The sequence below is a fragment of the Apteryx rowi genome, unplaced genomic scaffold, assembly GCF_003343035.1.
Source record: "Apteryx rowi isolate R43461 unplaced genomic scaffold, aptRow1 scaffold_445, whole genome shotgun sequence".
Taxonomy (NCBI): Eukaryota; Metazoa; Chordata; class Aves; order Apterygiformes; family Apterygidae; genus Apteryx; species Apteryx rowi.
This window is the reverse complement of record NW_020450700.1, coordinates 128,460-141,764: the sequence shown is the minus strand read 5'-3', so window position 1 is coordinate 141,764 and position 13,305 is coordinate 128,460. Positions and strand designations below refer to the sequence as shown.

General features: G+C 37.2%; 1 protein-coding gene across 2 annotated transcripts in view; it reads right to left on the bottom strand.

Moving 5' to 3' along the window:
* Nucleotides 1-13,305, bottom strand: part of TAF1B (TATA-box binding protein associated factor, RNA polymerase I subunit B) — a 50,311-nt gene that overhangs the window by 14,897 nt on the left and 22,109 nt on the right. Inside the window, exons 9-12 of one of the 2 annotated variants that reach the window (XM_026076972.1) lie at nucleotides 9,987-10,068; nucleotides 9,539-9,661; nucleotides 2,664-2,736; nucleotides 592-739 (exon numbers count right to left, since the gene is read on the bottom strand). In XM_026076972.1, the coding sequence (XP_025932757.1) occupies nucleotides 592-739; nucleotides 2,664-2,736; nucleotides 9,539-9,661; nucleotides 9,987-10,068 (426 nt within the window). The remainder of the gene's footprint in view (nucleotides 1-591; nucleotides 740-2,663; nucleotides 2,737-9,538; nucleotides 9,662-9,986; nucleotides 10,069-13,305) is intronic. The other variant, XM_026076973.1, reaches the window with a different exon arrangement.

The following is a 13,305-nucleotide window of genomic DNA, read 5'->3' as shown; positions in this document are numbered from 1 at the left end:
AAAGGAGTCCTTTAAAATAGTGTCTTAGCAATTGTTTGCCAAAGCATTTACATTAAGTAATAAAAGAGTGAAGTAGTCAAAGCTGGAATGCAAACCAGTTTTTTAAAGGTGCAGATTAAGGAGAACTCTTTAAAATAGTGACATTCAAGACGACCTTTTCATTAAAATTAAGTTTATAAAATATGTATTCCAAACCCACTCAAAAATAGTACTATTTCGGAAGACAATCCCACTTGTACTGAGGTCCTGACTTCATCAATCATTTATCTTAAGTTAATAAATCACTTGACTTCAACTAGTACCTCTTATTTCACATGGATCCTCAGAGATTTGAAATGAAGTATCTCCTCAAGAGGTTTACAGAGTGAGCATCAGAGTGCTCAAAATCTTGCATATCGGGGCCTATAATATGTACTTTAAATGTCTGATGAAGGCACTTTCCACAGAAATTATCTTTCAGGTTCAAGCTTAAATGTGTATAAATCAGAAGGAAAAGAGTAGGAAATTTTAAAGTAGTAATTCAAGTCTTTTTACTAGAGTTTAACATACCAAAGAAAAATTTTATCTGTTCAGGTTTGAGAAAATATTTACCGGGTAAGTTAGCTTCCATCAAGTACTTCATGCACAACATGTCTGGATGAAGAAAGCAGCTGTCTGTTATATCTGGAAAACGAGGCAGCTCTAAAAATGCAGCAAGTTGAAGCATTTTGTTGTACACTTCTTCATATACAGGCCATGACTGAAAGACAGGGTTAGAGTGTTTTATACATTTGTTCTACTACTATATTAGTTACTGATTTAAAATACTGTATTATTTAAAGCAGAAACACTGCCTCTGTTAGCACCCTATATGAAGCAATCATATCTGAAGTTGCTCATCAGACCTGCAAACAATGCACCACCTTTTATGTAAAGTGATCAATGTGCTTCCAGATGCTCCAAAATTGAAAACACATCTTAAAAAAAAAAAAAAAAAGGTTTAACAGAACATCAAATCACAGAATAGTTGAGGTTGGAGGGGACCTCTGGAGACCGTCTAGTCCAAACTCCCGGCTCAAAAAGCAGGGTCACATAGAGCAGGTTGGTCAGGGCTGTGTCCATTTGTGTTTTGAGTATCCCCGAGGATGGAGACTCTGCAACCTCTCCGGGCAGCCTGTTCCAGTGTTTGGACATCCTCAATATATAAAAAAAAATCCTTATGTTTAAATGCAATTTATTGTATTTCAGTTTGTGCCCATTGCCTCTTATTCATTCACTGGGCACCACTGAGAAGAGTCTGACTCAYCATCTTCATCTCTACACCCTCCCATCAGGTATTTATACACATTGATAAGATCCCCTCTCAGTCTTCTCTTCCCCAGGCTGAACAGTCCCAGCTCTCTCAGCCTCTCCTTGTATGTCAGATGTTCCAGTCCCATCATCATCTTCGTGGTCCTTCGCTGGACTCACTCCAATACATTTGTCTCTCTTGGACACAGCACTCCAGATGTGGCCTCACCAGTGCTGAGCAGAGGGGAAGGATCACGTCCCTCAACCTGCTGACAACACTCTGCCTAATGCAGCTCAGAAGGCTCTTGGCCTTCTTGGCTGCAAGGGCACATTACTTGCTCATGCAACTTGGTGTCCACCACGACCCGCAGGTCCTTCTCTGCCAAGTTGCTTTCCAGCCAGTTGTCTCCCAGCCTGTACTGGTGCATGGGGTTATTCCTCCTCAGGTGCAGGACTTTGTACTTCCCTTTGTTGAACTTTGTGCAGTTTCTGTYGACCCATTTCTCCAGCCTGTTGATGTCCCTCTGAATGGAAGCAGGCCAATCTGGTCTATCAACCACTACTCCCGGTTTTCTATCATCTGCAAACGTGCTGAAGGTACACTGTTCCACTGTCTAAGTCATTAATGAAGATGTCAAACAGTATTGGCCCCAGTATCAACCCCAGGAGGACACCACTAGTCATTGACCTCCAGCTGGACTTCGTGCCACAGATCACAACCCTCTGAGCCTGGCAGTTCATCCAGCCTTCAGTTCACAAGACAGACCACTTATCTAGTCTGAACTTCAGTCTGTCAATGAAGATGTTATGGGAGACAGTTTCAAAAACCATTTTTTATTTAACCCTTATTTAAGTCAAGATAAACAACATCCACTGTTCTCCCCTCATCCACCATGCCAATTACCTCACCGCAGAAGGCTATCAAAGTCGGTCAGATATGATTTTCCCTTCATATATCCATGAGGACTACTCCTAGTCACCTTCTTGCCCTTCTGTGTTTGGAAGTGGCTTCCAGGATTGTTTGCTCCATCACATTCCCAAGGATCAATATGAGGCTGACAGACTCAAATTGTCCTTCTTGACCTTTTTGAAGATAGGGTAGACATTTGCTCTCTTTCAGTCTTCTGAAACCTCTCCTGATAGCCATGACATTTCAAAGATTACCAAGAGTGGCCTCGTAACAACACTGGCCAGCTCACACAGCATTCATGGGTGCATCCCATCAGGGCCCACAGACTTATGTATGTCCAGTACGTTTAAATATTCCCTGACTTGATCCTGATCCACCAAGGTAAGTCTACCTTGCCCTGGACTTCCCCACTGGTTTCCGGGACCTGGTATTGCTGAAGACCAGAATTACAAGTAAAGACTGAGGCAAAGATGGCATTCAGTACCTTGGCCTCTGCGACCAGGTTGCCATTCCCATTCAGCAGCGAGCTCACATTTTCCAGTATCTTTCCAAAGAACCTTTAATAAAGTTTCATGCAAAAAGAAAAATCTAATTCCATAGTTGCCCAGTTACTCACAAAAATCAATCTGCAACTCTTTTTTTTCAAAATTATTGACTATACAAAGAAAGTTCTCCCTATTTCTACTGAAGCTTTTTTGCTAGAGAATGTAACTTACAGACATATTCTGACATGCTTATTCATAATGAATTCAGCAGGATCTGGTAAAGTTTACTGAAGTAAAGTAAAGTTTGGACTGCAAGGTTTGACCCTCGTTTCTTAATACTTTAACTGTTTTATTAAATATTGTTCTATACTTCCTATTTCTTTATACTTTAAATGATTACTTGAATTTACCTGTTAAAATGACGATTTTCAGTTGTTCAGGCTACTTCACTATTTTAAATGTATAATAACAGTGTATTTTCTGCCTGTTTGTCATTCCAATTCAGCCCTTTATCATGTATTCATATTTATCAAGTCAGTTATGTTCATAAGGTACTTTCCTTATTAGGAATTTAGCATGGGCTTAGTTCACGAATTTAAAACTTTTCAGAAAAAAAATGAATTCAGGCTTCTGTTTTTATAGACCAGTTGAAAAACACACAATATTTACATTTGCAACAACAGTGAGACTGAAATAATGCCTTTTCATTCAGTTATTTGGTTTAATCTATTTTAATATAAGCTATGCAGCCAGTGCTGAAATTGTATAGGTTTGAATGATTGCCAACATTCCCATTTATTTTTTAAATGATCTCCCCTCAGACTGCAGTCAAGACTTGCTTAATTGCATGAATACATGCTTAAGCAAATAAGTAATTCTACTGTCACTTACTATTACACATGCATCTTTTTGTAACAGTTAGGAAGTTGTAGCATGTTCATTATAGTTTCTAAACAATGTTAAAGAGTGGCTTAGACTTCTACAGGACTATCTTGAGAAACAAGAAAAACATGCATTACCAGACTTCTACAGAAGCCCAAGCTTAGCAGCGCTTTCCATTCCTTTTAAAAAGCAGTTCTAAATTGAATACCAAAACAGTCTTGAAACAAAACCTGAATGGTATGTAACTTCTCTTGAATGTATTTAGAGAAAAATTAAAGTCACAGATAATTCAAATAACAATGTCACACAAATAATATTCCTAAATGGATATAATGGAAATATGGTTTTTTTCTTTGATAAAAAGCAGCTGAATTACCAGTTTCTTAGTAACATATCAGACATGAAAATGAAAATGAAGACACTAGAAATTCGGTCATTGAAAGCATTCCCATTCTCAAACATTAAAGTACCACCAGTGAAGTTATTTRAACATTCTCATTTAACAAAGAGGTACTTTAAGGAATATAGCTCCTAGTTTGAGGACCTAGGGTAGATAGCTTATGTCCCTTTATAGATGAGCTTCTCTTACTGAATCAGGCTAAGGAGATAGTTTTCCTGTCCTAGGTACTAGTGAATTATCCCTTCCTCCTCAGTGCCAACACTGACTTTTGTATCAAAGTTTTTAGTATCCAATCCAGGCTTTGGCTTGCAAGTTAGAGAAGTAAATTCAGATCTTTTTTAAAATGAATATAAATGCTCTTTGCTTCACAATGGCAACTAATGCCTTTTTTAATAGCAAACACAAATGATGTAAAAACTACAAATAAAAAATGAATACTGACAGCTATCCTTTGGCTTATTTTAAAAAGGGTGTTAACAGACAAAACTATTCATAATTGATATGTGTTGATAAAGAGACGTTAACACAGTTGGGACATGCAGATCTACGAAGGGCATACTAATCCACCATAAGGTATCACCAACCAATCAGTTGCTATATACCAGGGCTTAACCACCTAAACGTTCACTGTAACGCTGGTCTTTCTGTAACAGAGTGCTGAATCAGCACAATGCAAAATTAACTGAATGACGCATTTCTAGGGGTACACAGTAATCTCTTGAACTGTAAACTACAAGTGGAAGCTGAATCAAACGTAAGACCACATCTCAGCAGGACACATCACAGCGAATGGCTGAAGGCTTGAAGGGTGAGGGCTGAAGACTGTAGAGTGCTTCAGTAACCAAGCACTGAAAGTTCTTACCGATCACTACGTACATTTCATACCCTGTTTAATTCTGAAAGAGGCATAACTTCATACAGTAAATCTCTTATTCCATACTCACTGGAGGCCTAAAACCAAAGAACACCCAACTTTCATACAATGAACATACTAAATATTAGTAAAATACATTAAGAAAAAGCAAAATACCACAAACAAGCAGCCTCAGAGCTAACAAAATTTATCACCTTCCACCTAGCTACATCTCTCTCCCAGGAAAAGAAAAAAAAAGCACTGATAAAACAAGTTGTACTGAAAGTCAACCAATGAATCAACCAGGAAAGCAAGCTCCAGAGCTGCGGCCTCCTTCAACTGAGAAAAGTCTGCCTCCAGCACCTTGGGATTAAACAACAAGGGAGGAGTACTTGGGCAAGAGGGGACAGTGTTATATCATATGCCACATGTTCTCCAAGTATAACTCTCTTATCCAATCACAAATTTAAAAGTTTTGCATTACATTTTTCAGTTGTGCTTCTGAGGAAAATATTAGGGACGACAGCCCCATCAGTGCAGTTACTGGGCTCTCACCTTCTGCTTCCAGAACTTGGGAACCATTCAATGCATAAACCTTACCTACAAACCTTTGAGGGCACCTAATTCCAGGAAGACTGACAGAATGCCCTTGTAAAGCTGTATCATCTGACAGCCTTTTCAGGTGTTTCACAAGCTGGAATTCATTCAAGACCGATCAACAATGACAGAGTCTATAACATGTCTAGATTTGGATACAGAGGTTATTGAGGACAAACTTATCTCAACAGTTGCATCTTTAAAGTCTTTGTATCTTGTTCCCACACATAAAGAAACTTCAGGTCTTCTCCAGAAAGTAGTAAACAAGCTTAGTACTATTTGAGAATACTTTTTTTTTGGCCTCCTATACTAAGTTGAAGTCAAAACACACACTGCTCAGTTGGTAAAGAAGCATCTAGAATAAGATATTTATGATGATAAATATATGTTACACTATTTAAATCAGTTAACTTTGTCCTTCAAAGGTACAATGAAAATTTTCACCTGTATTAGAAAAGAACAACCTGGTTTTCAGAAGACAAGGAGCCAAACTATTAATACGCTAATCAGATCACAGTAACAAGTAAATGTTTCGGGTGAGCCAAGATTGCAGCCTCTCATACTTGTTTGGACAGTATCAGAACATTGCTGATCAACAAGCAGAAAACTGTAGACATTGGCTTGCTTTCTAGACTCGTTTGCAGCCTCCATAACTTTTTGTTTCAAATTTGCTCTGACTCTCTTCTTTCTTATATGATTGTATAGATCATTTCCTTTTTCTATATCATGACGACACCCCAGTAGTAATTATTTACATATTTACACATCAATTTATTTTATTGCAATGATGTTTTATCCTTTTTGAAAAACTGATGTAGACTTACTTGTTTTAAATCCTCCCTTTTATCATTTTTCTCCCCTACATACGCCTCTCCTGTCCAGTATTTTTACTCAGCACAGTTCCTTTCCCCTTCATCCTTCTCCCAGTGAACTTCCATCTAGAGATTCCTTTCTTCCCATGCCTGCCTGTTTTTTAAGACTCTACATACTCCTGGGCTACTGCTGTTCAGCAGTGGCCATATTTTCTAAACAATTTTTAATGACCATTTAATACTGAAGTCTAATAAGAACTGATGTCACTTTCTCATTATCAGCTTTCTGTAGGTCTCAGGAAACCTCTTTGAAATTTACAGTTTGGATATGCTTGGAATTCTCTGAAGACCTGCAAGACAGTCATCTTTAAGACTATCAAGCTAACCTACACCAATTTGGAAAAAGAATGTGCCAAACTTCTCAGAAAATAGACTAAAAAAGTGATTATTTAAACATGAAGTTCTGGAAAACATCAAATTATAAGGTTTGGAGGTGGGTTTTCTGCAATACTATCCAGAAGTTGGTTCAATCCTTGTCATGTCCATAAAACGAAAGACATTTATTGTAAAAAACAAAACCAACCAACCAAAAAAACAAACAAAACCCCCCCACCCTTAATGTAYGTTAACATCTCTGAGTAAAGCCTGCATTGAAATATACATTAATGGGAACCCAAACTAGCTTTAAAACTATGTAAGATGTTTAGTTTATCGTTAGGTATCAACAATGAGCTCAGCAGCAAAGTGCTCCATAGAGTCTGGTACACCTTACTTTGCTTCCGCTACTCAACTGGTTCAACTACATCAGTTAGTCTACAGTCTGCAGCATAAACACAGCCTAGCAGACTGGTGTGGGATGAAGCCAGCAGTAGCACTTGCAGGTTATCTAACAGAACTGACGGTAAAGACAATAACTGTACCAGCTATGAAATTTATACTCAAATTGGTATTCAAAACTGAATGAAATGACCTTGTGACCCAATCTTTATGTAGTAGATATCTTTAATGAAGTTGGCAAGACAAAACTCCTGTATTACAGACTTTTTTTTCCCCTTTTCTTCCCCCCGCATTTGTTCATGTTGCTCCTCATCAGTTCAGTGCTCTCATGCTGTTCCACCAATTTGGTTACTTCCCATATAAGCATGCACTAAAGCACCTTGCTGATGTTTATTTTTTTAAATGTCATTTTCTCCCCTTGCCTAACCTTTATTCACCTCTCAGGGACCATCACCATCCCACCTGGAAGAGCAGGAAGTTAACACACAAATTAAATGTGCTTAAACACTGTGTACTATTACTTTTAATAGTCTTTATCAATAATAATAAGTGCACTTACTAATACTTTTTTTCCCCCAGCTAAGTTAGACTGCAAGAATAATGTAGTCAGCTTTGTTGCACAGTTTGATTCTATGTAGTCTCAAGTTAAGTTTTTAATGAGTGATTTCTTTACCATAGCATAGGGTATACAGCAAAGACATATGCAATGTAAGGGATGGGTATCGTAAGCACTGTTACCATTGCTGTGTAGAAACGTTCCAGACTGGGGAACTGCTGGAAAGTACGAAAGTAGGCTAGGGAAGAACCATTATACTCCACTTGTACATTCTTTCTTAAGTCACTATCAGAAACAGGAGACCAGATTCAATGGACCTTGCATCTGACTTGGTACTGTCATTTTTATGTGGATTGAGCGGATACATTTTTTCAAATCCTGATATCCATGAATCACATCCAGCTGCTGATGTAACCGTGAAAGGGTGTGCCTGGCACTGCTGAAAGGGAACCACATGACAGGAAGAACAAAGAAGGGTGAAACTCCTACGACTCCATTTAGATAACTGCTAAGAAAATGTATAGSTTCTAAGAGCTCTTCCACTAGAAAAGATATGAAGAGATCAAGCACATCTTCAAACTTGCTGCTTTACAAGCCTCCCATCAGGCAGAAAGGATAACTGAAGTAGTTAACACAGGACAATATAATCAACTTGTCCATCTTGGAGCCAGGCAAACATGCTGTCCATGCTATCTGCTTGGCAATAAATGGACAGGAAAAAAGCAGCCAAGATATCATTTGAAAATCATGTGAGAARTAACACTGGCAGTCTCTCTCCCTCCCTTGATGATTGCCCTTTAAAATCTCAGTTGAAACAGCTACTCAACTTAAAATCCCACAGTACTCCTGAATGTTGTTGCAGAGTAAGTGAAAAGGATCTTCGTACAGAAAGGAAAAAAAAAAGATTCATTTAGAAGATGACTCAAACAATGTTTATGCATTTTTTGAGAAAAAATATTCTAGGCGTGCTAGGATGTTTGACTGCACTGAATTGACACACATGGGTTTTACTGGAGCATTCAAGACGGYGGGCAGATGAGCCAGTGAGCCACACATGTGAGAAAAGGCTAACTGAGCATTCACAGACAAACTCTTTTCCTAGACAAAGGTGAGAGATTTTATTTGGATGTATGGGTGACTTTTTAAGTATTCTACTTTCAGAGGAAGACATTTTATTCATTAAATGATTCCTGGCCAAAGTGGTTTGTGAATAAATGAGTTTCAATATTAAACCAACAGAGACATGTTTGAGCGCTGCCCTACTCATACTCACAAGGTAAGTCTGAATGACAAATACCACTTTTCTATAAAACGTGAAGTCTTCTTACAAACAAAGACAGTAATCCAATAAGGAGCTCAGCTGACCTAATGCATTGAAATTTAGGAGTTTAGGAACAAATTTTATTGAATTTCATAAATATTTTGGTAGGTTTGTTTTCTTTCTTCATTAAGTAATGCTTTAAGACAGGTATGGACAAGCTAAAGTTTCTGTTACACAACAGCAAGCTCCCGTGATAAACTTGATTACAATAACCCTTTCAGTAGTGAACTTCCTCCTCAGCTTTTTTTTTTTCTTTTCTTTTTTTTTTTTTAATAAAAGCCTCACCCTTATTTTCATTCTGCATTATTTTCTAGCCTGAAAAAGTACTACATGCACCTGTTAAAATGCACAAAAGCACAAAGGGAGAAAGAAAAAACCCCACACATATAGAGAGAATCCCCCCAACCAAATAAAGATTACAATGCAGCCCAAAACCCTTACAGACCAAAGCAGCAATTGCTGTTTGCTCTGGAAAGTAAAAGTAGCATAGTTCATTAGCAGAATTTGTATGGCTGGAATTTTATGTCTCTAAGATTTTTTTAAATAAACAAGAATGACTGGCTTGTGCTTTAATTTGAAATTTTTTTAGAGAGTTACCATAAAAAAAMCCCCAAAACATGGCAGTTAAGCTTATTCAAATTTTAGTTAGGAAAAGAAGGTTCTTCATGATCCTTACACATCAGACCTTGAAGGGGATTTTAAAGGATCTCGGCAAATAGATGAGCTTGTCTGAAGGCAAGTCTTGGTGGATACACTTTCCAGGGAAGCAGAAAGACATTGCCATTCCAGTTTGAATTCTCTGGGAAAAAGCAGAACAAGCATTTTGACCAGTATTAATGAGCTAATTAATAGATTTAGTCAGGAATGATGTAGTTTGAATCAGAACAAAACTAAAATATAAACATACAATCCACCAAAAACTGGTCTCTGAGACACTCCAAACTCCTGCAGTTTCCTATAAGCTGCAAGATTACTCGAATGGATATTGGCAGGGATATTAGTCACCATCAGACTATTAAGTGATACAAAATCCTTTTGAAAAGCCGGTATAAAAAAAATATGGGGAAAAGCTTACAGGCTTTGGGAAATCTTCAGGTCTATTTATGATAGTACTACAAACTCACCCTGTTGCCTCAGGCAAGTCTCTCTGTCCCAGTTTTCCACCTTGTACGAAAGTACCAATATACCATTTCTCACAGCCCAGTCCTAAAGAAACATTCCCCAAATAAGTGAGGGCGCTATGACTGGGCAAGCGTTAATGAGGAGCCTCAAAAGAAGAAAAAGAACCAAATATTCTGCAGTTGTTCTGGATTTACATGGCATGCACTAAAGCAGGCTTAAACTCCCACATGAAATTAAGAAAAGATATGCTGAACAGCTCATCACTCCCTCCATATTAAATTAAGACGCTATCTTGTTTTAGAAACAATATGAGATAAATGATTAATGACTACAATCGAGCACACTCATACATCAGTCTCAACTAAAAGTAATATCATTCCAGTAATTTCTAAATGCTGTATACCTAACTTTAAAACCTTAATCACTATTCAAAGACATGAAAAGAAGACAGTATTAGCTTATCTATTCACAAATCCAAAACCTGTGCTTCCTTTTAGGCCAAAGAAGAACTGCACAGAATGGAAGCCTGTTTAGAAATATTACAGATAAACAGCAAAAAAAAAAAAAAAAGTAACCTGCTATTTGCTGGGTTTGCCATTCCAGGATAGCTCCCAYGTGACCTGTTACTTACTCTCGCACGGTTTGTCAGGTGTCTCCTCTTGTTACATTTCTAGGCAGGGATTCCTGTAAATGTTCCTTCTTGCTCCTGGATCTGGGACCACCAAAACTATTCATCACTAGGAAGTTTTGCAATCAAAATAAAAAATTGGTAAATTTTTAAATAAGCAATTCCCTTAGCTGCTCCACCAAAAATCCAAAAGGATCATTAGAAAATACAACCATGCAAAATTTCTTTCCAAAAAGCAGATTTTGCTTAGGAAGGCTTAGTATTTTTCATTACCTAAGATTCTTTGCCACAGGTTAGAGATATCCCTTTCAAGCAAGGATTTAGCATACTTATCATTTAATCATCTTTCAACCTTTTTTTTTTTTTTTTTTTTTAAGTTGACCTGAATAAGAAACAACCCCAGATCTCAAAAAGGAAAATTTAAAGGACATCATTAAGCTCACCTAACTTAAAGGCTGGAACTATGAATTTTTTTAAAAAAAGTTGTTGTTAGATAACTAGTTAATGAAAAATGAAGTTTTACAAGCTTAAAAATCTCTCCAGAACACAAAAACCACAAACTGAAACCCAACTGCAACCCTAGAACATAAAGAGTGGTTGTACAACATCAGGCCAAAAAGATCTATTTGGCCTTGCATCCAGCAGCGAGCCACCAGGATGAGGAGGGAGGAATTCAGCAGCTGASCAACCCCTAATGACACTTTTCTGAATATTTGTCCAGCTTCACAAAATTTGTGGCTGAGTCAGCAGTGAGGTCTCCGTATTTATTAGTCTAGCTACCTTTTCTTTCAAGGCTTTTGTCCAGTCATTATCAGACTCAACATCCAGAACGTACTACAGCAAGGAGTTTCACAAATCACCCACAAACTGGATAAAGAAGCATTTCCTGCTGTTTGATTATGAACCTGCAGACTAGCAAGCTTTATCTGAAGCTTCTCAATTTTTGTATTGAAAGAGACATTGAACAGTTGCTCCCGAAGACTTTCTACAAACCATCTCTGCCACATCTACCGCTAAGTCACCTCTTCATTACGTTGAAATCTATTCAGCTATCTCTTGTAGGAAAATTGTCCCAAACATTTAATCATCCTTACAATCATTCTCCCTATCTTTTTTAGTTCTTCTGTAACGTTTTGAGACGAGGGAGGGGAAGAAAAGGGGGGAAAAACAGAATTCCATACAGCATTTAAAACATGGGGGCATGATGGATTTATACATTACATAAAGCTGCTTTGTGCTCTACCCCTTTATTAGAAGTCAGGAATTTATATTGTTTATATTTAAATTTAAAATGTAATAAATTTAAATCTATATTGTTCTCTGAAAGCTGGTGTTATCAATGCTACTATGTTCTTGTACCAGTCTTAATTTAAAATTCTGCATGGTCTTAATTATACAGGTCTCCACAATCCCTTCATGATGCTGTTTGTGAACATGCAGCTGTTATTAGCCCAGCTACAACATTAGAATTATTTCTAACACTAGCTTTCAGAGACTAATATAAATTTTGTACATAAAAAAAAAAAAAAAAAAAAAACACACGCACACACACACACACGCTTTAAGCATTTTTTTGGTCAAGAACTAAAAATCACCGCCTATTTAACAACGCACATATTTATCTGTTGACAGGTACTTTGCAGAGGTACTGGGACACAAAGGAGACATTGGTGTGAAAAAGTATATCTGTGTGTTATAATAGCAGCTCACAGGTCAATGAACTATAATCTCTTTTAAAGAAAACTAAAAATTGAGTGCAATGCTTACCCACTGTAAGGATGCCAAGAAACAAAACTTGCACTGTATCTGACTTGAGTTTAAGCTCTCCTCCTTCCCACTCATTTTTTTTCCTACTACTTTTTTTCTCTAAATAGTCTCTTAAGATACTTTTTAGTCAGCTGTTGGACAGAATCAAAATCTGAGAAAATTCAGATTGTATTTGCTTCATCTGTATCCTCATAACTGTGGAGCTTGGAAGATGAAGTATTTCAGTATATGCACAATGGGGCTGTTTTTTGCAAGCAATCTGGTTAAGAGGGTAGCATTTTTCAAGACTTCTTTCAAATTGCTTATAACAGAGTTAAAGATTTTTTCAAGAAAAAAATAAGAACAAAGGAATTCATATGTACCACTTCTGTTTACACTAGGCTTTTTAATTTAAGATTAGGATTCTTCAAAAATGACTTCTGCAAGCGTAAGTAGTGTTTACTTGCATCAATGGCATGAATTTTACTTTTTCTACAGTGGTTTATTCATCAGAAATGGTCACTGGATGATTTTATTATAAAAAGCATCTTCAGACTAGAAAATGGCTTAGCTTATTAGCAAGCTCATTTTAAGACTGATTTCAAAACAGTAATGTTTATTTAGAGAATACATCTTTGTCACCTATCAAATTAGCAATACCAAAGCAGTCACCAAATAGTATAAATCATTTCCATAATAAGAATTTCAGTAGAGTGACCTCATGCAGTATTCAGAATACAAAAAAATATATATACAGAGGAATTTCACTCCTCCTTAGAAGGTGGGACAAATAAAGCCCTAAAACAGTGATTCACTTCATCTGCCCCTCCTAGAAGAGTACTATAATTAGGACACTAAATCCACACCCACAACTAAAGAAACATGAGCACTTAAGAAATACTGTCAAGTTTATAAACTTCTATTAACATATCCAAATGCTGTAATGA